The following is a 25,611-nucleotide window of genomic DNA, read 5'->3' as shown; positions in this document are numbered from 1 at the left end:
TGTGAATGTACTTAACGCCACTGAATTGTACAATTAAAAGTAGTTAAAATGGTAAACTTCACCACAATTTTAAAAATTGGGTTATTATCATGCAGACAAATTGGTAACTAATTCAGCAATTCAATTAGGATATAAATAATGCCAAATTCCAATTTCACTGTTACTGTAAAGAAACCAAGCCTTCATTTAGGGTTTTTCTAATTAAGAGGTTATTAATTTCGGGTCTCCTGTGGACTCCGGGGTATGTGACTACATCCTAGAACTGTCAGTGAACATGTGTAAGGGCACTGTTCTGAGAAGTTCCAAAGGTTTCATCAGGTTCGCTATTCAGTCTTTAAGTAATCAAATCATTCATTTCAGACAGTAAATGGCTACCATTCTAAAACTAATTCTTCAGTACTGAGTTATTACTTGACGCAGTAACTTTTTAATTACTTGAAATGAATATCAGAACTGTGTACAACTAGCCTGACACATAGCTTGTAACTGGCCAACGGTAACGACAGAACATCCAAGTATCAAACCCATTTCCTCGGGCACAGTCTCAAAGCCGTGTTGCTTGCTGCACGGCACACCTGCCGCCGGGCCCAGACCTGCGGCCTCGGTGCTCCGCCCACCCCTAGTTCTCACCTGCAAGCACCACATCGGCAGGTGACCATGGTTCAGGTTCACGCGCGCATCACAGCTCAGCTCTGACCCTGTGCCTCTACTTACCCAGATAAAAAATTAATAGGTAATAACAAGAATACTTGAAAACATCCCATGACATACAAATGACGTCCCTACACTATTCAGAATAAAAGGTCAAATGTTGGCCTAAGCCTCCTGGGTTCATCAGAAAACCACGTGCCCCATTACCTTCAGCTGCGTCTCCGTGGGAGTCGGCGCCAGGAAGGGCGGCTGCCCCACCAGCATCTCGAAGAGAATCACGCCAACACTCCACCAGTCGCAGAGCTGGGTGTATCCTGAAAGACAGCGTCACTCAGCTCCCACCCCGCACACACCCTCCTCACACACCCCGAGAGAACCGGCTCACGTCGGCGGGGAAGCCCCAGGCGGCGCACAGGTGACGTCACCGCCCCACCTGACGGCGCGCGTGTGATGTCACGGCCTCCCGCACGTGTCGGCGCACACGTGATGCCACCGTCTCCGCACCCGGCGGCGCACGCGTGACGTCACCACCTCCGGCATGCGGGGCTCAGAACAGTCTGAGAGAAAAATGCTGCCGGGGTGTCCACGGTCTCCACGTGGGAGGAGCGTGGTCACGAGCATTTTCTTATTTTCCACCATTAGTCTGTGATAAACACCGGATGCTCTTGTAATAAAAGGCTTTTTAATTTTAAAAGATTACTCTTATTGTCAGTAACAATAATAACCAGAATTTTAGGTTCTTAAAGAACACGAACAGACGCAAGTTAAAATCATAGAAACTAAAAAGCAGAAATTCTGTGACCCGAGGTCAGGTGAGACCAGTGATGAGGCTTCCCGGGGAGGCTTCCTGGGGAGGTTTTGGGAGAACCGGGGGGAGGAAACTGGCAAAGGGAACGGCTGCCACCTGTCGCGCCCCTTGGGGGCACCGAGGGAGCCAGGCCCCCCCGCAGGGCTCCGGCGGCCCGGTGCTCGGGCAGGGCGGCCTCGTGGAGGCTGCGGAGCAGGCTGATCTTTGATTTTGTCCCACATCCCAGTCCGAGCCCCGCTCCGGTCCTGCTGTCACCGAATTCTTGCTAAGTGTGACCTGCAGCCCCTGCCCGTCTGGCCCCGGAGGCTCCGCTGGGCTGCTGCGAACGGGGGGTTGGGGGAGACGGGTGTCCTCCCCCGCAGGCCAGCACCCACCCCTCCCTCTTTGAAAGGAGGAGGAGGGGGAGAGCTTTACTGGGCAGGGAGGTTAATACTCTTAACCTCTCGAGGCACTGCTGTTACACGAGAAGCGGTGAGAGGCTAGTAACCCGCGCTGGGTCACACAGCTCACAGAGAACACGGGTGAGGACAGAGGGTCCTGGCTCCAATGACTGGAAACAACACGTGAGAACAGACAGGCCACTGCTCTCTGGGTTCATCAAACGGAATCAGATGAACAAACGCAGGCGCTGCGGGCCCTGCAGCTGACTGTCAGAGATGCCTCTCGTGCTCGGCCAGGCGCCCACTGGATGGGACGGAGCACTGCCGTCCCCAAATCTTACCTTGAAGGTGCTTCTGGACCTGCGGCGGAGAACTGGAGGACACAGTGTTTGTATCCTCACACCCGTTGACCAGTGAAGGTGGGTGACCCAGGTAGGACGCCCGCGCATCCCTCCCCCCAAGTCCTGTCTATCACAGGACTCTGTCAAAACCAGTTCTGGAGCGACTCCTCTGGGCTCCAGGGAGCAAGCCAACCTCGCACCCGGCCTGTCACTTCCAGCCTAAGGAGGGGCAAGTGGAGACGGGCCAGAAGCAGAGGCAGCTCCCAAACAGAGGGACACACACTGGAGGCTGTGTTTGCTAAGGGAAGAATCCAGCTCTCGGACTCCCGTGAGCACAGACACCGTGGGGACACGTCGAGTCTCTGAAAGCTGGGGCTCGGGACCCTCAGAGGTCACTGGCTTGGGTGCAGGGCGGAAGCACGCACCTTTTCGGAGGAGCACTTCCGGGGCGATGTAATTTGGGGTCCCAACCAGGGAATGAGCCAGACACCGCTGATGCTGCCTCCGCGCCCTCTGCTCCAGGGTCTTGAGCCGGTCTCCACAGCGGCAATTAGACACGTCGTCCCAGAGGTCGCTGGGCTCCATGCTGTCCTGCCTGGTGTGACTCCCTTTCACCCAGGAAGCGAGCCGAGGAGAGAAGAGAATGAAAAAGTTAATTTTCACTCTTCAACAATGCAACAAATCCACAGCTTCAAAAGGAAAAGTAATCCAACCCAGCTCCTGACACAGTGAGAGAAAGATTCCTCCCGCCATCTCGCAGGTGGCGGAGGTCCTGGGCCTCACACCCAAGCTGTGAGGTGCACTCCTGTGCCAACACGGGAAGCATGGAGGAGGCGGCCGCAGGGGCTGTGCCCTGTGCTGGGTGACAGTGCAGGGCCAGTGAGAAAGGCTCAGGGACTGTAGGATGGTGGCCCCAGAGCCTCTCAGGCCCGTCTCAAAGGCTAACACCACCTGTTTGATAGACATGTTTTAAGACGGGCATGGAAAAGAGTGAGAGGATTTAGAAAATACGAACACAAATGACTTCAGTGACAAAAAATGGGAATGAACAAAATGATTTAGGATTAGTTTTGAGTTAAAAAATAGAAGCTTGAGGGCTTCCCTGGTGGCGCAGCGGTTGAGAGTCCGCCTGCCGATGCAGGGGATGCGGGTTTGTGCCCCCGTCCGGGAAGATCCCACATGCCGCGGAGCGGCTGGGCCTGTGAGCCATGGCCGCTGAGCCTGCACGTCCGGAGCCTGTGCTCCGCAGTGGGAGAGGCCACGACAGTGAGAGGCCCACGTACCGCAAAAAAAAAAAAAAAGAAGCCTGAGCTATAGAGTATTAAAATCACTATTATAAAAATTCAAGCCATAGATAATGACCAGCTGTTTCTGACTTTTCCAGGAGGTGGAGTTAAGCTGGATCCACAGCCAGGTCTGTGCCTGCAGGTAGACTCAGGGCGGCTGTGAGAGAGGGCTCCTTGGGAGGCTGGGAGGCTTGTGTTTTAAGGCTTGTTTTAATAGGGCAGAGTGATGGCCCCTCAGCAAGGCCCCATGAGACGCTATGGCCTACTGTCCTAAAAACGTATTAGTAAAATTTGAAGCCACTAACTTACAAAAAAAACCACCTCACACGTCATTCGACTTCTTCAGGGAGAAAAGGATGTCACACCAAATTATAAAATCACCCGGTGACAGCTGCGCCCCAGGAGGGGAAGGAAAGGCCTGAGGCGGTACCTTTCTGGTAGTATTTGGAGTTGTGCGTCCACCTGAACCCAGTGCAGAGGCCAAAGTCTGTCAGCTTGATATGGCCGTCGAGATCTATAAGAATGTTGTCCGGCTTGATGTCGCGGTGGATGAAGCCCATCTTGTGGACGCTCTCGATGGCCAGTGTCAGCTCCGCGATGTAGAAGCGGGCCAGGTGCTCGGGGAACACCTCCATGCGGATGAGCAGGCTCATCATGTCGCCGCCCGGGATGTAGTCCATGACGAAGTACAGGCTGTCCTTGTCCTGGAAGGAGTAGTAGAGCTTGACCACCCACTCGTTGTCTGCTTCCGCCAGGATGTCCCTCTCGGCCTTCACGTGGGCCACCTGGTTGCGATTCAGGACGTCCTTCTTCCTCAGCGTCTTCATGGCGTACAGGGCGTGCGTGTCCACCTTGCAGGCCAGGCACACTTCCCCGAAGGCGCCGACGCCCAGGGTCTTCACCTTCACGAACATGGACTTGTCCATCTTGGCCCTCTTGAGCCTGTTGTAATTGGACTCCTTCTGGTAGAGGATCTTCCTCATCTGCTCCTGTTCAGCTTCACAGAGCCCGGCCTGTGCAGGAGGAAACAGGGGAGGGTCACCCTGGGGGAGCCCAGGGGGAAGGGGTGGGGGATGGGAGTGGGGAAGGGGCCCCAGAACGCAGGGGACCCCAACCGATCCGCGGAAACCAGGGTGCAGAAGAATGCGGCCAGACACTACAAGCGAGAAAATAACTCTTTGTGCTTTACATCCACACAGAGTCGCAGATCTGGAATCGAAAGGGAAGACATAATAACAGGGACTTTTTTCTCCAGGTGACCTTAGGCTCTAAAAACTACAGGAAACTTATATTAATAAAAATCTGGGGGAAAGGGGACCACAAAATTCCTGGAGCTCTAAGAGCAATGTAATAATTTAATAATAGTTCAGGGGAAAATGGGAAAACAAACAAAGTCAACGAAAATGGGACAGCGGGAAGGGCACAAATCTTATTTTTAGAATTTGTAGTTACCGGCTCTGTGTGATTTAAATTGACCATAGCATTTTAATCTAAATAATTTCATTAATAATTACCTTTTCTGACAGTTTAGTGCCAACTAGGGTGTATTTCAAACCTTATATTCTAACTATAGACTTAAGAAATAGATGAATCACTACTAGATATATTTGTCTTTATAAATCCCACAATTTCAATGTATAAAACCTCAAACCTTCTTTCTACTCTTTCAAAATGTTTCCTTAGCAGTTAGAAAAACTTGGTGGATTTGTGCACTAGTAAGGACACACCATAAAAACCAATGCGCTCATTTACGCGCCGGCACGTCAGGCAGAGCCCCTCCCCTCCCGAGAGCGAGGGGGAGGGGAACGCAACGTGCAGCACTTCTCCAGGTGGGACTCGCGATACCAGCCCCCCTCCCCAGGAGGCCACCGGCCTGGAGGCGAGGTGCGTGAAGCAGAAGCAAGAAGGGGCCCGAGGCGACCCCACGACGCACCTGGGCCATCTCCTGCTCCAGCTGCAGCCTGCGGGCCACCTTCTGCTGGCAGGTCTTCAGCACATTCTCCACGTGCTGCTCCATAAAGAACTTGAAGGCGGAGGGCGAGTAGCTCTTGATGCGCGACTCCCGCTTCTCCTCGTCGCGGCAGCCCCTGCGCACGGGCACCGGGGACGTCTGGATCTGCTTGCGGTCCTTGCCCGCCTTCTCCCCTTTGGCGCCCCTGGGGCTCCTGGGGCTCCCGTCGGGGGGCTCGGCGGCCCGGCTGCCCCGGAGGCCCTGCTGCAGCCCCGCGCACAGGCCGTCCACGTCGTACTGCTCGGCGCGGCCCTGCGGCCGCAGCAGGTGCCGGGGGTAGGGCGGGGGCCGGCCCCGCGCCTCGGCGCCCCCCGGGGCGGGGGGATGCTCGTCCTGGGGCTCCAGGCCCTCAAGCGCGGGGCCCGGCGGCGGCACCCAGGCGGGGTGCGAAGGCCCCACGGCCGTCTGGGGCTCGGGCCTCATCACCCGCACGCTCTTCACCGCGTGCAGGATGTGCGCGGCCGTCACGGCCGTGATGGCGTTGGGGGAGGGCGCGGCCGCCGCCTGGTGGCCGTTGAAGGAGCCGGTCCTGCTGGGGCCCGGCTTCTGCAGCGAGTCCCGCCGGGCCAGGCCGGCGCTCGGCCACTGCGGCGCGGGGGGCGCGCTCGGCTCGAACCGCTCGGCGCCGAGGCCGGTCCGGGAGGGGGTGGCCAGGCCCGGCGGGGGGCTGTCGCCAGCGAACACGGCGCCCCGGGGGCCCCCCGCGTGCACCGGGTGGGGCTGCTTGGGGTGCGGGTGGGGCGCGTACGCAGCGGCGCCGCCCGGGGGCGGGAACGCGAGGCCGGGCTGCACCTGCACCTGCACGGCCGGGCCCTTGGCGGCCAGGCCCGCGTACCCACCGACCTCCGGCGGAGTCTTGCTCTGGAAGGAGGGGCTGCGCTGGACGCCGTAGGCCAGGGGCTCCCCGGGCACCAGCAGGGGGGCCCTGTAGTGCGGGCCCTGCAGCGGGGGCGCCGGGCCCCCGGGGCCGGGGAGGCTCATCCCGGCGGCCTCCCCGGCGGCGGCATAGCCCTTGGGTGGGTGCGGACGGCAGTGAGGCCCGACGGCGGCGAAGAGGAAGTCCGGGTACTGGCGGGGCGCCTCGTCCAGGGCGGCGGGGCCCTCGAAGGCCGGCCCGCTCACCTGGGCGTAGGGCGGGAAAGGGTCACCTGCTCCTTCGAAGCTCGGCCTCCGCGGCACAGAGGCTGGCGCCAGGCCTTTTCCTGCAGAGGAGGGAACGGGAGGCTGACGCCGCGGCACGGCTACTCCGCGGCCGAAGGCCTGGGAAGGCCCCTGACGCCAGTGACGGCCGCGTGGGCGGCGCCGGGCTCCCAGTCCAAAGGCCGTGCCCTGCCTGTCCGAGGACGCCCCCGCGGAGCACCTGGCCGAGCCCTGACCCTCTGCAGCTGTGCTTCCAGCAGAAGCCACGGCAAATGACACTGTGTTCTCAGGCTAAGACGATGCATCAGAAAGACCACGAGCAAGGCAGGTGCGGGGTCATCAGAGAGTGGGCGCTGCCTCCTGAGGGGCTGGGCTGCAACACAGACCCCGGGACCCTCAGAGTCTGGACACGGTGGCCAGCGAGGCACTGTTTAAGGGAACTCCTCAGTCAAGAAGAAAACAGAAACCTGTGTCCTCTTCACAAAGAAGATACGGCTACAAAGCCCGTGCAATTTCCCCCTCAGCAGATGAACTGGGCTTATCCAAGGTCTCCCACAAAACAGGGAACACTCCTGTTCAATATCCTGAATCCCTTACTAAACCCAGGGACCTCAGGTCCCCAAATGGGCCCCATCTGCTCTACCAGCAAACAGAAACATTCAGTGACAGGCAGCAAGGCCAGACATCTGGTGCTGGGGCCTCTGGCCCTCCCCAGGGGCACCAGGGGGCCTTCCCACACCTCTGCCCAAGGTGTCTGGCTCTGGAGGAACCTGCCACTGGGCAGCCTGCTCTCAGAGGCCACAGAGTGGGAAACGGTGTGTTTCAGAATCAATGAAATAAGCCTCCCCCACAAGCCCAAGAGAAAGCAGAAAGAACCTGCGGGGGTTGCCTCATTTTAATATCCAGTGAATTTTCCGATCTTTCATAAGCAAAACAAATCCACAAACCCAGCAAGTAGGAGGCACCCAGCTCAGTGTCATATCTGCCACCCGCCGTCCCCGCCCTCGGGCGACCGTCAGGACGGCCCCTGCCCGCAGCCCCCAGCGTGCTCACCCGGGGAGGTCTGCTTGACGACCCGCACAATCTGCTCCTTGCCCGGCTCCAGGTAACCCATCTTACTGATGAACTCCAGGGCGGCCTCGATGCTGCGGCTGCCGGTCTGCTTGAGGGCCCTTCCCGCCATCTCCTGGGGGTGGGGTGGACACAGAGACGTTAGTGGGGGCCTGGGTGCGCGTCCCCTCGACACGAAGCCTCCAGGACTGCCTTCCCGCCCTGCGCCCGGCTCCAAGCCAGCAGCACTGGGGACGTGTCGTCAGGCGCCGATGACAACCTCACTGACCCCCAGACCACGACGATGGGCCTGGAAGACCGTACGTCCTGCTCCTGCTAGAAAAATTCTGTGACTGGACTGAAATTCCCATCCAGCCTGTGGAAGTCAGAGAACTGGCCTTCCCCAGCCCAGGCTTCCTGGGGGAGGGACCCCTGCCCCGAGGGGAGACCTGCACATCTACTGTTTATGGTGCCCCGTGCCCATGCGGGCGGCGGCGGGCGAGAGAGGACGTCAGCCCAGGACAGGCCCCAGCACTGCTGGCGGGATGAGCACCGGGGAAGAGGGCTGGAGGACAGAGAGGGACCAGGGGCTGATCACAGGCCAGACGGAGGCACAGCCGGCTCTTCACAGACAGCTGGGATTCAGGCAGCAGGAGGGCTCAGTGGAGGAAAGGTATTCTTGGCAGCAGGTGGTACCGTCAGAGCAGGGGCCTGGTGGGGGAAGAATGGGGAGGCGGGAGAGGACAGCGGGGAGGCACCACAGACCAGGCCGCCTACCTGAAGGCAGTCGCGGGAGCTTTCCAAGCAGGGTCGGGGTCAGTGAGAGGATGGGCCAGGGGCAGAGCTGCAGAACCCGTGGTCGGGTGCTCAGGCCGGAGGGGGAGGGCTGCGAGGGCTGTGGCCCAGGCGCCCTGGGCCGGCGCTGCAGAGCTGTGGCCAGACAGGGAAGCCAGCCTTCAAGGATGGAACCAGGAGGGGCAGCGAGAGGGGATTCTGTGGACAGACAGGGGTCTTCTGAAGGTGGAGGGGTGGGTGGGCAAGGAGGAGGGAACTGCAAATGCAGGAAGTGGGTGGTGACCGGAGGGGAGGGGTCTCAGAGCAGCAGGGGTGGGAGAGCCCTGACAGACACTGCTGTAGCTTGGACAGGAGAGGAGAAGGCAGTGAGCAGGCAGCAGGACCCCAGGTCCCCAGGGGACAGAGGCCGGTCAGCAAAGAGCCACAGCAGAAACCCAGGAGATGCCCCGGACCCTGAGGACGGATGAGCCGCTCTCCCCGCCTGCCGGGCCAGGGGCTTTTCAAGGCTAACAGAGTGGACCTGTCCCCGCGCTTGTGTGTCTGCCCCTCTGTTAGGACTGCGACAGCCTGGGGGCCTGACCCTCCTGTGGCTCAGGGCTGCGCCCACCCACCTAACACAGGGACGGGAAGGACTCTGGTGCTTCACATCCACTGATTGTGTACATAATATTAACCTCCATCCTGGCCGGGCCCCACGGGGTGGCTGGACAAAGCACGCACACGGCCGTGACCTGTGCCTGTGTCCTCGGGGATTCGGGAGAGAAGAGGCAGGAAGAGCCCCGCCCGTGAGCCAAGGGCTGGGGGGGAGGCGGCCTCTGGGGGAAGCAGCGGAAGGGACGGCTCGCGAGGCTGGGCAGCGGTGGCCAGAGCTGCCTTGGGATCGAAGGAAAGGGCACGAGCTGGGGGAGAGCCAGCCCGCTGCGGACAGCGCCCATCTGCTGTGTCTGGGACGGGACCGAAGCTTTGGCTTCTTTGGGGTGACCGGCCGCACGTGTGCGTCACTTCAGACCGGCTACGTGTCAAGGAAGCGGCGACTCTGAGGACCAACCACGTCAGACAGTGTGTGTGTTCAACTCCCTGCTGCGCACTGGCCTCAGCCTCAAGATTCCAACCTTCCCAACGCTTTGCTTCCAGTCGAGGAACTTAACCAGCAAGAACACTGGGAGGCAACCACAGGTACCGACGTGCTCACAGGGCTGCTTCGAATCGCACAACCGACCAACTAACCATACGCCCATCACACACCCGACCACGCTAATGAGCCCTCCTGTCTACTAAACAACCCAGTCAGGCAGTCTTGCCCTTGCCGTCTGTCCCTTCCACCAAATTTAGCAAGTGTGCAGTTTCCGTACATTAACTCTCAGAGACACCACTAGACATATATGTATAGGCGTGCTTTAAAAACTGCAGGAAGGGACTTCCCTGGTGGTCCAGTGGGTGAGACTCCGCACTCCCAATGCAGGGGGCCCGGGTTCGATCCCTGGTCAGGGAACTAGATCCTGCACGCATGCCGCAACTAAGACCTGGCACAGCCAAAATAAACATAAGTAAGTAAATAAATAAATACTAAAAAAAACCCACAAACTGCAGGAAACTCGGGATCATTTTTAAACCCATCAGGAATCACAACCCTGCCTTGCCTCCACCCCCCCAGGCAGCAGGACGCCGTTTCTGTGACTCCAGTGCCCAGATGTCAGGCCAGCAGCGTGGTGTGCCGCTGTAAGACCGGTGCCCAGGGACGCCCACACCCTGCCCCTGAGCTCCGCCCCAGCTGGACAGCACGCTTGCCCCCGGGACCTTCGGGAGCCCGATGAGCAGGGGCCCAGGGTCTGCACGGCTGCCCCCGCGCCACCCCCTTGCCCCTCGGCGTCTAGACCCACGTCCCCTCCCCCCTGCCCTCCCTCGCTCCACCGGCCGAGCTGCCCCGCTTGAAAGTCCCGCAGCTCCAGAGCCTGGGGGCAGGGCAGCTCCTCACGGCAGTTTCCCGGCGCTTCCAAGAGCCTGAAGGGCGGGTGGCTGGCTGTGAAGGAGAAGGAAAGGGCGACCCAGCCTGCCTGGGGCCAGAGCCAGAGACGCAGGCCCCCGCGGAGCGAGTGGATCCCGCGCCAGTCCGACACACCCGGCACCCGCGCGGTTCCCGGAGAAGGAGAAGAGAAAACTAAAGCCAAGAAAACCCGCAAGGGGCCTTTGGATCTGAACTGTGAGTGGGTGACGAGAAGATGAGGCACAACTCCGGCTCAAGGCCCTACAGCAAAGCCGCGGGGCAGGGCGCCCACTGAGCGCTTCCGAGGAAAAAGATGTTTTTTAGAGTAACTTATAGGTAGGGAATGAAGAAGAAATTTGGGCTAAAATTAAACAAGCATGGAAAATGCTCAACCTTACCAAGGATCAAAGAAACACTTCTAATAAAATAGCGTTTTATATTGAATTGTTAACACCAAAACAAAATAGTTACAAAGGCAAATGGCTGGTGAAACTCTTCACAGTCATATATTTTTGGTCCTTTGAGGTGACTGTTTGTTAACAAGTACCAAAAGTTATTAAACGTGCGCCCTGATTTAATAATTTTACTTCCTAAAATTCTCAGGCCAATTTAAAAGAATCCTATTTTAAAAGTCAACTTGCATAAAGATGTTTGTCCGAATTAGATATAATACAATAAATCAGCCCCTCAAACAGAAGGGTGTAGGGCAGGAGTAGAAAGGGCTTAAATAATCCAATGAGAGAATAATTATGTTCATTATAATTAAAGTATTCCCTGGGATACACTTAATGCAGCCCAAAAATACTTGCTATGGCCAAATTCTCCTACTGGAGAAGCACTAAGCATCTAATATTCTTCTCTACAGAGTACACAGCAGTGAACAAAATGTGCGACTTCCAAGAGCGTAAACAACATGAAGAAACAGTGACGTGCAAAATGTGTCTGAGCTTCGTCCACAAACAAGGGCTTGATCAGAACACGAGGAAAACAAGTTTGACAGTTTTATGTTGAAATATGCAACGATTTCTTCTTGTTAAAGAGCGTAAGATGATGAGAATACTTATGCGTATGTCCAGTTCCATTATAGTAAAGCTGCCAGTGTTATCCAGCTACACAGTTGTGGGCAGATGACAAAAGTCCTCCAGATCACAGCTGAGTCCAGTGAGAGGGCAAGATGTCACCAGGTCATCCCAGCGCTCCCTTCAGCTGTAAAGTTCCACGATTTCAAGGGATGTTTGCTAAAACATTAAGGATTTCACTGTTGGCACTACTGAGATAGGTGAGCGGAGGTGTGACCCACTCCAGGGAAACTACCAAAATCCCCTATGAGTTTACACACACACACACACAGGAGATGAGAACGTTATACTGGTGTGATTAGTGACGTCTGAGAACCTAAACAACGTCTTTAGTTCAGTCCATCCAGCGGGTTATTCCAGTTGTCCTACTATGAGCCCAATCATCAAATACCTACTTTGCTTCCATTTATCATAATTTGGCTACACAGTCAGCAGGAAGTACTGCTTTCTACATGCTCTTGCAACTTCATAGGCCCTTAAATAAGTATTTTACTTGGGTTACTATTTAACTACAAAACCATTCTTGTATCTTCGTGGGATTTGTTCTTAAAGGAACACTACACTCCTGGATATGCCTATTACGATAACTTAGGTCCAACCTCTTTTTGAAAAAAACACTCCCATTTTTGTCAATAATGAAAAGCCATAGAGAAATAGAATATAACATACAAAAACACTTAGCCGTGCTCCAGGAAAGGGTAGGGAACCAGTTTTAACAGCACATGTGCTGCCCAGGGTCAGGGCCTCCTGAGGACGGTCAGCGGCATGAACCTGCCCGTGGACACAGTGGGCCCGCCGCTGGGCTCAGGGAACAGGCTCTGCCGGGCCTCCCCAGCATGGCTGCCCCCCATGCTCTGGCAGGAACCCCCTGACCGCACCCTCACCAGCACATGCCTGCTTTTAGGGACGCCGACAGGTCCTCTAACACCTGGCTTGCACAAGTCATGCAATAAATAGGCACACACACAAAACCACAAAATCTCTAGGACAGTCTCTTCTGCCCCAGGAAACAAGGAAGGAGCCAGACCGTCCCTGCCAGGGACAGACGAGCCCTGGCGTTCTGAGTTCTGGGGGAACCAAGGAGCCCGTGGCAGAGAGCACAGCGGTGGGCGGTGCAGGCCCCTCAGAAGTCAGATTCCGGGGGGGAGCTGGTCACCACCAGCCAGAGAGCCTGGCGACACGAGTGGGTAGAGGTCCGTGGTGGCCCAACACAAAGAACCTGACGCTGAGTTAGAGACAGGCGCGTTCAAAGCCTGAGCTGAGGATGCCAGACGAGGGTGGAGCTGGGGGTGGGCAGAGTTCAGAAGAAAAGGTCTCAGGCAGAGAAAGCCTGGGGACAACACAGCCTCACTGGATGGTCTGAACTGGGGCACGCGGTGTGACGGGTCCCAGGGCCAGCCTTCCTGCTCCCCCGCTGGGCAGGGCCCTGGCTCCTTTCAGGGCAGGATCGGAGGTCGGGACAAGGGTTCAGAAGGAAGGGCTTGCCAAGCTCCAAGCTCTGCACACTTGGTTCTGAACCGCACTGTGGGCTCTACAGGGTAGAGAGAAGACACCGGGAGAGGGCAGGCCCAAGAGCCTCCGGCCACTGTCCTCCGGGGCTGGGAGGGGAATCAAGGGGGGCTTAATGGGGAGCTGTGGCTCGCACTCTTGTTGGGAACTCTGTCGTCAGAGGCACAAGGTTTTCACGAAGGAAAGGATTCGGTTTCTGTCTCAGCCCACGATGCCGGATGACGAAGCAGGAGGTGGCAGTCCAGTGCGTGAGCAGCGGGACCCTGGGCCCAGGGGACGGGGGCGGGGGCTGCCCACCGCCTGGTACCTGCGGACACGAGACGGAGCCACGAAGGCCAGACCCGCGCCGCGAATGGGCGTCAGGACGCCGGGACATGGACCAGCCGGCAGAGCTCAGGCGCCAGCGGCTCCGCGTGATTCTGGAAGAAGAGATTCTTCATCGGCTACAAGCCCGCCTCGGCTCCTGAAATTCAGTGGCCTGAGTGTGTGGGGAGAGGCTTCCCGTGCAGACAAGGGCCACCGCCAACTTCTGCCATTCAGACGTCTCACCCACAGACAGCACACGGGCCTCCCCACCGAGCATCCTTCGTTACAGACCTTCGAGCTCCTTTCTGAGCTTTCAATGAGTAGCTGCTCTTCTCCTGTGTGTCCTGTAGCCTCTGCACGGCCTCCGTCCCACTTTGCTGGGGACCGTCAGCCCACAGGCATCAAAGGGAAGGGACGTCTAATGCAGAGTTCAGGGAGCTCTCCTCTCTGTGGTTGTTTTTAATGTTATCAAGTAAACGGGGCCATCTAGAAAGCTGTGGGCTCATTTGAGAAGGAAGACAGTCTTCTGCTACTTGTACACCCTTGAAAGACACAGTGAAATTTACAAACATGTTTAATTATGAAACATGGTACTGAAGACAAACTCCCAAGCTAGTTTTTATGTAATTTTCAGAAAAAGTTAGGGAGTTCCCTGGTGGCCTAGTGGTTAGGATTCCGGGTTCAATCCGTGGTTGGAGAACTCAGATCCCGCAAGCCTCACGCGGCCCAAAACAAAACCAAACAAACAGAAAAAACCCCAAAACAAAAAAAAATCTATTAAAAAGAAAAAAAAAAGCAAAGAAAAAGTTACAGTGTAACCTTGAAATGGACACACACTGGGGAGCTCCGCACACAGGCACATAGCTGCTATGCAGGCACCCTTCTGGCCGACTCCACCCCGTGGTTCCGAAACCCTTTAAACTGGGACTTCCCTGGTGGTCCAGTGGGTAAGACTCCGCACTCCCAGTGCAGGGGGCCTGGCTTCGATCCCTGGTCGGGGAACTAGATCCCATGCGCGTGCCGCGACTAAGACCCGGGGCAACCAAATAAATAAATAAATATTTTTTTAAAAACATGTTTGAAATCCTTTAAACTGTTTTCAGGGTTGAAATGGATGTTGACCCCAGTGTGAAAGCCCATCGACTAGGCCGGGACAAGGACGCTGGCTTTTACCCTGATCGAGGCAGGAAGCCACCTAGTGTTTGGAGCATGAGATCCGACTTCTGTTTTAAAAGGGTCCCCTGGCTGCGCTGTGGAGAGCACAGTCTAAGGGGGATGGGGGAGGTTAAGGGGCCGGCGTGACCGTGCAGACGCACCGACTGTCCAGGTCCCCACGGACTCCTGCTGGGTTCCCTGGCGGGCCCTCGCAGCCCACAGGGAGCTCAGCTCCTCTCGTGCTGCAGACCAGCCTTTGGGAGGGTCTCTTGAGTGGAGGCGCAGCCTCGTGGGCCCTGTTGGTGGGAGGACTCGGGACTGAGACAGAGAGGGAGCGGGAGCTGTGCACGAGTCTCCGAGTCTTGGAATCACCCTAAAATGTAGGTGCTTGTATTTTATCAAAATCAGGAGACTGGGACTTCCCTGCTGGTCCAGTGGCTGGACGCTGCTGGTCCAGACTCCGAGTTCCCAATGCAGGGGATCCGGGTTCAATCACTAGTCGGGGAACTAGATCCCGCATGCCGCAACTAAAGATCCCACACGCGGCAAGGAAGATCCCTCATGCCACAACTAAGACCCGGCGAAGTCAAATAAATAAATAAAATATTCTTTAAAAAATCAGGAGACTGGGGCTCAGAACGAGTAATCATTTCCCAAGTTCACACAGTCAGTGGTAAAGTCAGAACTCAAAACCCAAACAGTCAAAACAAGTCCAACAAGACCAGTAATCAGAGGCTGCATTTTTTAAAATAAGGAACCATCTCACACTCATTAGATGGACAAGTGTTTAAAATACCTGACACCACCAAGTGTCGGCTAGGACAGGGAAGACCGCCCTGCAGAGGCTGAGGACGAGATGCTGACCAGTAAACCACACAGAACACTGTGACAGCATCTGGTAAAGTCAGGGATGCTCGTATCCTGTGACCCACACACCCCACTTCCAGAGAAAGTCCCCACGTGTCACAAGAAGACACACAGGAGAACACCTGCTGCACTTCTGTCGAGAATGGAAAACTGGAAACGATCTAAACATCCATTAGTGGGATAACGGAGACGTAAGTGGCGGTGAAATGACAGCAATTACAATGAACGGGAGCCTCGTCCATCAACGTCGATAAACCTCAGAAACATGATGCAGACGGGAAAAGGAAGCTGCAAAATCACATTATACAGGGGTTTTAAAAACCTTGTAAAACAATACCGCAGACTGGTTACAGAACGCGTCTGAAGCAACGGCACCGAACACAAATGGGAAAGAGGAACCCAGCACGGAGGCACAGAGGAGCTGCTCCATGTGACACAGCGTTTCTCCCAAAGGTCTCTGGAACAAGGTGGGAAAATGTTACATCATTCTCTCTACTTCTATAAACGTTTGACTGATGAAAAATCATCATCAGTCATCACAAGCATGTCTGACAGGAAGGCCAGCCCCAGTGCTGCCTGCCCACGCGCGGCCTGTGCCCCTTGTCCACAATCCCGCCTGCTCATCCTGAAGTTCTCGGGGCCGGAAGCTGCGTCCTGCTCACGTCTGTGTCCACGGCTTGGCAGACAGGAACTGCTTGGGCGCTCGGAAAGCGATGAACGGACGAATGAACAGACGTGCAAAAGCCCAGCCCTTCCTGCCCTGGCGGCCCCATCTCGTGAGCGCACAGGGGACGGGAAGAGCGCCGTCCCTGCGTGGTCTCCGCCCTGGAGGCTCTAGAGGCGCCGAATCCCACCCCCCTCCGCACCTGCTCCTGCCTCAAACAGCCCCTCCTGTGGCCCAGCGGGTCCCGTCAGGCAGTGAAAGAGTGACCCACTGGCTGTCGCTTACGGGTGACAACATTCAAACAACCTGGGTGCCCCAGAATAGACCGAGGTCTATCATCAATTCACTGGAACGCGGCACTTTGTTTTTTTAGACAGTGTGTCGGAGAATAAAATGACACGGGCAATGCTTGCGATATACTGTAAAGTAAAACAAGCCAAGCACAAAAAGTGGGTCCCAAACACACACGGGGCTTCGGCTCATACCTGGTGCGTCAGCGGCCAAATCGCTCTCATCATTTTCCATCCGTGCTCTGACGCGGCAGTCACAGCGGAGAAGGGACCTCAGCACGTTTTGGAATAGAGAAGCCAGAAGGAGGGGGTGAAACGCCCAGGAGCAAGCTGTGAGCCCACCGGGCAGGAGAGGATGAGGACCCAGGGTCCCACCCGGCCCGGCCCTCCCCTGGGGACACTGAACCCGAAGCTCCGACCAGAGACTGCAGCCCAGCGAGGGGCCGACGGGCAGCACAGCAGTGAGGCAGAGGGTCAAGGGAGCCACGACACCTCACAGAGCTGAGGGTCTCCCCTCCTCCGGAGAAGCCAAGCCCGGCCTCCAGCGCAGCCCCTGCCATCAGCGCTGTGGCCGTCACTCCCAGGTACGAACAGCCTCCAACTCAAGCCAAAGCAAACAAACCCAACAGCACACACGATATGACCTCATTCTGTAAATTAAAAAAAATCACACCAGATACCGACATGTTCGCGGTGGCGCCTCAGAGCGATGGGGGCCCGGTGATCTTCCAGAAACGCAGCCAAGTAACCGCCAGGTTCCCTGGTGTTGGGACCCACGACCCCCCCTCACTTCCTCTCACCTCTTCTTTGGCTGCTGTTTAAAAATATCTGCTTCCTTCTCTCGGCTCTATCGAGACGGGCTTCTAGAGACCGTGCGTGGGTGTCAGCTCCGGCTGCGGGTCAGAACCCGTGTCCTCTCCACCCTCCACGGACACGTGTGACACCACTGCAGGGATGCTCCTCGTTACAAGGAGGCTTGTTTTCTCCAGCTGGTCACGTGCCCACAGGCAGCAGACTAAACACCAGACAATAAACACACAAGTGCTCGGAGGTGCATGAGTTTTCCCTGAGAAAACAGCTATTTTGACACACCTCGGGACAGGTTCGTACAATGGGAGGCTCTGCCCTCGGCCAGGAATTTCAAACATCTGGGCCGCTGCAGAGTTAAGAGTTCCAAAGACGACAAGCTTCATCAATACCTGCCGGAACTCCACTAGGAAATCTTCCAGCCAAACTTTCTACCTAGCTGTGGTCCCACTTTAAAACGATGCTCTTAGAAAATGCCATTAGCACCCCTTTCGGAGAGTCGCACGTACAAGCTGTTGGCAGATTTGTAAAGAAATGAGCAGCAGGAAGGCCTGTGGAGTGAATGTGTAGACAGAGGACCCTGCATCTAAGCCCCGTCCTATCCGCCACAATCACCCCAAGAAATGAGTGCCGCCAGCCATGTGTCAGAGATGCAAAAACCGAGAGTAAGATGGATTAGCAACTTACCCTAAGCCACAGTGATAGCAAGGACCAGGTAGAAGGAGAGGCGCTCAAAGCACTTGTAGCGGGGCTTCCCTGGTGGCGCAGTGGTTAAGAATCCACCTGCCAATGCAGGGGACACGGGTTCGAGCCCTGGTCCGGGAAGATCCCACATGCCGCGGAGCAACTAAGCCCGTGCGCCACAACTACTGAGCCTGCGCTCTAGCGCCAGAGAGCCACAACTACTGAGCATGTGTGCCACAACTACTGAAGCCCGCGCGCCTAGAGCCCGTGCTCCGCAACAAGAGAAGCCACTACAATGAGAGGCCCACGCATCGCAATGAAGAGTAGACCCCCCACCCCCCCACCCCCGTGAACGAAGACCCAACTCGGACTAAACAAACAAATAAATACACACACACACACAAAAGACTGAAGGTGCTTATCTATCAAAATATTGATGTTAAAAACGTAATCTTATCAGTGGCTGCCTTTCAGAGGTAAGATTTTCAGTTGCTTTCATTTTCATCTACAATGTCTAGAACGTTCTATAAGGAACATAAATTACGATTTTGAAAACAATACACCTATAGTAGTCATGAAATTATGAGTTGCCCTTTCCAAGCTGGTTGACATTTCTAGTGCACGAGGTCTGGGCAGGGAGTGAGCGAGGGTTCGACTGCTTTCGCTGGCACAACTGACCACTGCCCGACAGAAAGCTAACACGGGCCACAGAGGGACTTTCATTTTCTTGTAGCCACATTTAAGAAGAAAAAGGTAAAAGTGGAATTAGTGTTAATACGTTATTTACCCCCATATATCTCTTTCAAGTGCAATCAATATTAAAGGTACAGAGATATCTTACATTCTCTTTTTTGCACGAAGTCCTCCAAATAAGGCATGTATCAGGCTCAGCGCAGACTTCAACTCAGACGAGCCGCCAGGGTCAGCGCAGGCGCCCCCCACGGGCCGTAAGGGCCTGGGAGCCTCCGCCGGGCCCACAGAGCGCCCACTGCAGAACCCGGAAGGCTGCGGCTGCCCACTGACTGGCCGTCTCATTCTGTTTTGCTTTTTGATTCATGGATTTTTATTTATTTAACAGGTTATTATCAGCTACGTCAGTATTCCTTTACGTCTAAGCTACTATTTACTACTCCCAGTGAGTTCTGCACCGTTCTTGAACTAGAATTCAAGTACACTGACGGAGAAGTTTGTTGGTGTCCCGGGGCCAGCACGGGAGCACCTGCGGAACACCATGCAAGGCATCCTCAGAGGGAAGGCGCCCAAGCTGGTGGCAACTTCTTGTTCTGCAAGTGCCTTTCAGCAGGGCCATTCGGGTGTTCAGCTCTGTCCGTGACGGGACGCACAGCACCCTGAAACCCTGTCTGGTTTTTACTGGCTCGGGATCAAAACTACTGACCTACCCAATCCGGGCCTCGACTGTCCCCGTCAGCATCTAGAATCACTACATGTGAGTGGCCGGCTGATTCACGGAGGGCGGGGCCTCCCACCCTCAGCACGGAGGAAGGACCCCCGCACGATGCTCCAGGCTGGAGGGACGCGGAGCTGCGTGTCCTGCATCCCACCGGTCCTTGTCTGCCGCTCCATCGACCACGGGAGAGCCAGGTTTTAGCTCCCGCGTGGCACCCCTCACCCCATAGAGCCTGAAGCTTTGTCTTCAGGTGTGTTCTCCCTGGTACATCATCCGGACGTACTGGCCCTTTTATTATTGTGTCCCTCTGTCTCAAGCAACACTCACTCTGAAGGGGACTGTCTGATTTCAACGTCGCCACCGCATCTACTTGATGTTTACGGTTTGCAGGGCAGACGTTTCCCCCCGACTTTGGCTTTCAGTCTCTTTGTGTCCTTGTCCTTGTAACAGGTGTGCCTTGTAGACGGGACAGAGGTGGATCTTGCTTTTTTATTCAGTGTGACAGTCTCTGCCTTTTGATTGGGGTGCTTAATCGCTTTACACGGCGAGTGTAATGATCGCTATGGCTTTATTTAGGTCTGCATTCCTACTGACGCATCTGGCTTTCACTCCGCCACTCCTCCCTCCCCGGCTCCTTCCACGTTAATCAAATGCTGCTTTAGTCGTTCGCTTTAATTCTTCACTGACTCTGTAGCTCTGTCTCCTCCAACTGTATTTTAGTGATGGCTCTAAAGGCTGCAACATGCATTTTTAACTTACCACCACCTACTTAAATGTTGATTTCCAATTGTGTCAGGAAAAAGATAGGACCCTTGCTACAGCTAACCCGGAGCAATGGGGGTTGGATAGGGGTTTCAACTGCCCACACAGCTGAGAACCCGTGTACAGCTGTACAGTCGGCCGTCCGCACTCATGGTTCCACGTCCGCGGATTCAACCTACCACAGAGTGCGTGGGACACGTTTGCTGAAGAAAATCTGTGGATAAGTGGCCCCGTGAAGTTCAAACCCAAGTCGTTCAAGGGTCAGTGGCATCTCCACTTAGGCCCCACCCCCCGGTGCGTGAGCCGCGACAAAGCGAAGCCCCGTTTTATTGAGATCTGACTGTACCTGAAAGTTTTCACCAAATTTGGGAAGTTTTCAGCCATTACTGCTTCAGATGTTTTTCTGTCCCTTCCTCCTTCAGGGATTCCAGTTCACACACGTCACACATCCTGGACCCCTCGGTATTGTGCCACAGGCCTCTGAGATTCCGTTTACTTCTCTTCAATCTTTTCTATGTTTTTTGCTTGTGTGATGTCCGCTGATCCATATTTAATTTCACCGATTCCTTCTACTGTCGTGGGTTCTCAGCTAATTCACCTGCGAAACGTGCCAGGTGGGCCAGCAAATCCCTAAGACCCCGTGTAAGCCACCACGGTTGCCTGGGGGGTCCTGATGGAAACGGGGATTCAGGGAAGGGAGAACGCGGCTCGTGCGGGAACCCACTGCCCAAGGAGGCCACACGATGGACCACGGAAGAAGCGGGCCTTGGCGGGGTGGGATGCAGCTGGGCTGCCGGGGAGGCCCCAGCGGGAGGACGGACAGTGCGTGGGGGCAGTTACTCGGCCTGGAGGCCGCCGGCGTGTAAGGAGGGGGATACGGCCGGGGCAGGCGGGTGTGCCTGGCAACGAGAGAAAGGACGGGGTCGGATGAGGAAGTGCAGCGGCTCCCAAGGGGGTGGCTGCGGCCGCGTTTCAGGAAAAGGCCGCCAGGAGGAATGGGGGTCGGGGGACTTCTCAGGAGAATCTAGGGTAGGGCAGGGTGTTAGCACGGAGAAGACAGAGATGTGAAAGCTACTTAGGAGTAAAAAATCGCAGGCATCGGGGAAAGTATTCATTAAACAATGACTGAAGGAGAGGCTCTGGTCAGGGACGAGTCCAAGACAGATCTCATTCATTGCTGGTAGGATTGAAAGCGTAAGTGCAATTTAAGCACTTGTCAAGAAATGTGGCGATTCAAATAAAAGCTATAAAAAGGTTCTATCACTTGTCCTAGTAATTCCATTTCTAAAATTTATTCCCAGGAAATCAGTGAAATCCGTTATGATTCCCGCAGAAGGCTGTTCATCGCCGGCACTGAGCTGCTCACGAGGAGGCCGCGAGCCCCGCGTGGTCTGATGCCACGTCAGCCCGGGCACGAGCCCGAAACTCTGCCCCTCGCGGTGGCCAGGTCTCGCTGCAGCCCACCAGTACCTCCTGCTTCCCTCTCCCCTGCCTGGTCACTGGAGCTCCTAACACTTCCGACTTGCTGCTGTCCAACTCAAATAGATTTTTGCTCAAATAAACTCTTAAAATGTTTAATATGCCTCGGTTTACCTTTTAACACCAGCTGTTTACAGTAAATTACAGAACATCTGTTTGAACAATGGAATATAACACAGATGTTACAGACAAAAACGTTTATGATGAAATCTTTATCCCTTCACTTCTGAGGGTTTGCACAGTTTCAGGGCCTAGAGGATGGTGATCTCAGAACAAAGCCACCGCTTCACAGGTCTGCAACCTGAAGGGAGAGACGGTTACTGAACAAAATACACACCTACACACATAGAAACAAATTCTGATAAACGCCACGGAGGGAACTTCCACGGTAATGAAAGAACGAAAACAGGGGGTTCCAACTTAGACTGGGGATCAGAAAAGGCTTTTCTGAATCCATGACACTAAGACAAGCCTCCAAAGAGAGAGGGCATCACCCAGGCAAGGCGGGGCTGGAGTTGGGAAGCCTGAGAAGAGGCCACACAGCCGGCGGGGCCAGGGTGCCGACCGCGGGAAAGGGCGGGACCTGAGGCCAAGAACTCGTCCCCGGCACAGTGGGAAGGTTTCCGGAGGGAAAGGACAGGCTCCTTCCTTTCCAGAGTGACCGCTCGGAGGGTTCTGTGCAGGGAACAGATGGGGAGAGGAGCCCTGCGGTCCCGGGCCTGGCGGGAGAGCTGAGCGGGAAGGCGAGCAGGGAGAGAGTCAGCGCGTATATTTCTGCAACAGAAGAACTGGGATCATATTGTACGTGCTGTTTTGTGACCAGCGTTTTTCCACCTGTCACCCTGGGCACATCGCTCCTTGATAACTTCCCTTAATTTCCTTTAACTAGAAAAAAAATTTGGCCACTTTTATACCAAAATGTTCAGAGTGGCCATATGTGGGCTGATACAATTGCAGGCAATTTTCATTTTCTCTTTATACTTTTCTGTATTTTCTGAAAGTATGCAATGAACACACGCTACTTTAATGACCTGGGGAAGCCTGGGGAAGGTACGACACAAAGGTATGATTTGCTAGTGTCTTGTCTAAATCCTATTTAGAAAGGTATAGTTTATCTTTTGGCAGGGCTGAAATTAATTTGAAAATCAAAAAAAAAGAAAAGAAAAAACAGAGGGGGAAAAGGCAAAGGCTGCTACACCCACAGTCATTGTTAAGACAGTTTCCTGTTACAGGACTGACATTCCTCAACTCAAGTGTTTCTTTTTTCCTCCTGCTCTTATTAATATTTCAGGGCAGTGACAACCCTGAACACTAGTCCCCTTTCCAGAGGAAGAGGAGGAAACATACGAGTCACCTGAATCCCTGCATCTCCCTCATTAGCAAAACCCCGGCCTTCGAGTGAGACCACCGAGGCCACCTGTCACCAGGATGAAGCGATGGCAGCCTCGCGTCAGCGCCCCTCAGGGTCACCCCCTGGCCCTCTCCTGATAACGGCCAGTGAGGCAGAGCTGTGCTTCTGTCTGTTCTAGTGCCCGAGACTTGAGGGACAGTTTAGTGGACCAGCGCCCGGAATCCTCTCTGCAAAGCTTGCGTTTCCCACCATCACTGCTCCTGCCGAATGAGGGGCACAGCCCCATGGCCACGCGGGGCCTCCAGGGCAACGGGGCACACTCGCGGGGCACACTCGCGGGTCCAGCGCCGAGAGGGGCGGCCGACCACGGGCCTACGAGTTAGAAACAACGGACCCCGGGACTCTCCTGTAGGTCCAGTGGTTAAGACTGTGCGCTTCCAGTGCAGGGGACAGGGGTTCGATCCCCGGTCAGGGGATCATGCACATGCCGTGCAGTGCAGCCAAAAAGAAAAAAAGAAGAAACAACGGAGCCTGGCGGTCTGACCAGGGTTGGCTCAAACCCGGAGGCAAGAACCAGGGTTCCTGCAGGAGGTGAGCTGATCCAGACAGGGATGAGGGAAGATGGCATCACCGCCGACACAGTGCGACACGTCCACAGAGCTCCGGTGTGAGCTTGTCCAGGGGAAGGGGGGCTGGGCAAGCGTGGCCGGGGGGAGGAGGGGGGCGAGAGGAGGGGACCAAGTCGCTGAGGAGGAAGCCCCTCCGCGGGCACCGCTGTCCTCCCTCCGCTCAAGCGTGTGTGACAGGCACGTGCGACCACGCTTGCCGGGGCGGGGGGAGCCTGAGTCACTGGGGTCGCAACTGGAGCCCTCTCTGACCGCTGCCACGCGGTCTCAGAACAGCGCGGGGACACACGGTCGCAGCCACCACCAGGTCCTGTCCTTCCACTGTGACAGCAGCACGCCCAGCGCCGCAGCCTCTGCAAAAGGACCTGGGTCAAGGAGCACCTGTGTGGTGGGCTGGGAAACGTGATTCCTCGGCACTTTTTGGCTTGAGGATGCCAAGAATTGTCTCCCTTTTCCTCCTGACCGAGTCACCCCACTCTACTTGGTGCTGTGCTCGGGTCCCTGACCACTGGCTTTCTTCCTCAGGCCGAATTGGGCATAAGAAATCGATTTTTACATTTGTTTACATTTCTTCCTACCTGCATTTAGTTAAAGATTTTACTCACTTAAACACATACAATAAAGTGAGGAAAACTGGATTAAGTCAGGATTAGGAAAATTATACCAACAGAGAAATTCGGGACCAGGGGAACATAGCCACGCCTGGACTCCGCACCGCCCATGGCAGAGCAAGGAGGGAGGCGGGCAGGGTCAGGACACAGGTCAGCCACTGGGAAAAAGCACGAACAAGTCCCAGGACCCCCGTCTGAAAGAAATTCCTCACCTAAGTCCCCCTCTGGGGACACACCGTGATGGAACACTCAGCTGCTCTAAGGGCCCAGGAGCCATGGGCATCCTTGCTCTCCCAAGGCCCCAGCACAGACTGTGAGGGGCCCCAAGGGCGCCCTCCCTGAGCTAACCCGCCACAATGCAGCAGGCGAATACAGATCAGTGCTTCCGAGAAGCAGCGATGTCACACATATGAACATCGCGGCAACGCCGAATCAGCCGTTTCTAAAACTGTCTCAGGAAGAAAAAGAGGGAACACCTGGTAATACGGTCGTTTGGAACCATAAAGATTAAAAGAAAAAGTGAAACTAAATTTTATAAGAAAGATAAAGTAAGAGCTAAATTTAAGTCATCACTTGTGCTAATAAGAGACTACAAAACAGGATGCTCATAATCAAAAACATATCTTTCCAATTCCTTAAATCTATATTTAAAGAACAGCTCCTTCCTTAAGAAATATTAACCTATTGGCCTCTGTTTGCCCTATAGAAATTGTCGTAAGTCTTTAATGATTTATGTGCAAAAGACTTATGAACATTACACCGTTTGACATATACATTATACCATTACACAGTGAACAGTCTTTTACGTTTTCCCAGAAACTGAATCAGAGTCCCAATAAAATGGGGAAAAAAATGTGTGTGCACATGCAGTAGATAAAACACTGCATACCAAAGTGTGTCATCACCAACAAGGACCTGTAAGACCTTGGGAAAACTGGGAGTTTACTGCCATTCTTATAAATATAGGGCTAAAATGGCATTTAAACTCAAAATATAAGGAAACAAAACTGAACCTAGATTAAAAGGCAATACAACAGGAGGCAAGGGGAAAAGCTGCACAGACAGGGATTCTCTGTACCTGCTACACGGGAATTCTAATCACCTGCTTTATCCAAGACACACAACTCCAGAGGTACTGCTGAGCTTTTCCTCACATTATTTGGGTTCACATAATGACTTTCCAACCAGAATCCTCTGAAAGCAAACGTACCCTCTAACCAGGCCAGAAAAAGTCTGAGTTGGAGGGTCAGACCGAAGGCAGAGTTGTCTTAAGCCACAAAGTAGCACTATGCACCAATCTGACGGATTATTTCAGGAGCATCAAAAGGGTAAAGAGTCCTTTCTGCCAGCAATTAACATAAATTAAATGCTGATGGGAACTTATGGGTGTCCCGACCCTTAATTTTACCATATTGGTGTTTTACCATAAACGGCACCAGCTTCGTTATTTCGTGCACTGTAGTCATCACGAATGGATTTTACCACAAGGAGATCCCACCTGGATTCTGGATGTTTACCCGATTTGTTTGTTTTTATCACAACTGCGAGAACAGCGGCTCTGATGACC

At 54.9% G+C, this 25,611-nt stretch overlaps 1 protein-coding gene across 1 annotated transcript in view; it reads right to left on the bottom strand.

Moving 5' to 3' along the window:
* The window catches only part of LATS2 (large tumor suppressor kinase 2), a 41,825-nt gene that overhangs the window by 4,537 nt on the left and 11,677 nt on the right, over positions 1 to 25,611 (bottom strand). Inside the window, exons 3-7 of the mRNA XM_082675779.1 lie at positions 7,671 to 7,803; positions 5,400 to 6,679; positions 3,897 to 4,479; positions 2,606 to 2,788; positions 859 to 965 (exon numbers count right to left, since the gene is read on the bottom strand). Of these exons, the coding sequence (XP_082531905.1) occupies positions 859 to 965; positions 2,606 to 2,788; positions 3,897 to 4,479; positions 5,400 to 6,679; positions 7,671 to 7,803 (2,286 nt within the window). The remainder of the gene's footprint in view (positions 1 to 858; positions 966 to 2,605; positions 2,789 to 3,896; positions 4,480 to 5,399; positions 6,680 to 7,670; positions 7,804 to 25,611) is intronic.

This window comes from Grampus griseus (genome assembly GCF_964374135.1).
Source record: "Grampus griseus genome assembly, chromosome: 18".
NCBI classification, from domain to species: domain Eukaryota; kingdom Metazoa; phylum Chordata; class Mammalia; order Artiodactyla; family Delphinidae; genus Grampus; species Grampus griseus.
This window is presented reverse-complemented; position numbering and strand designations above follow the sequence as displayed.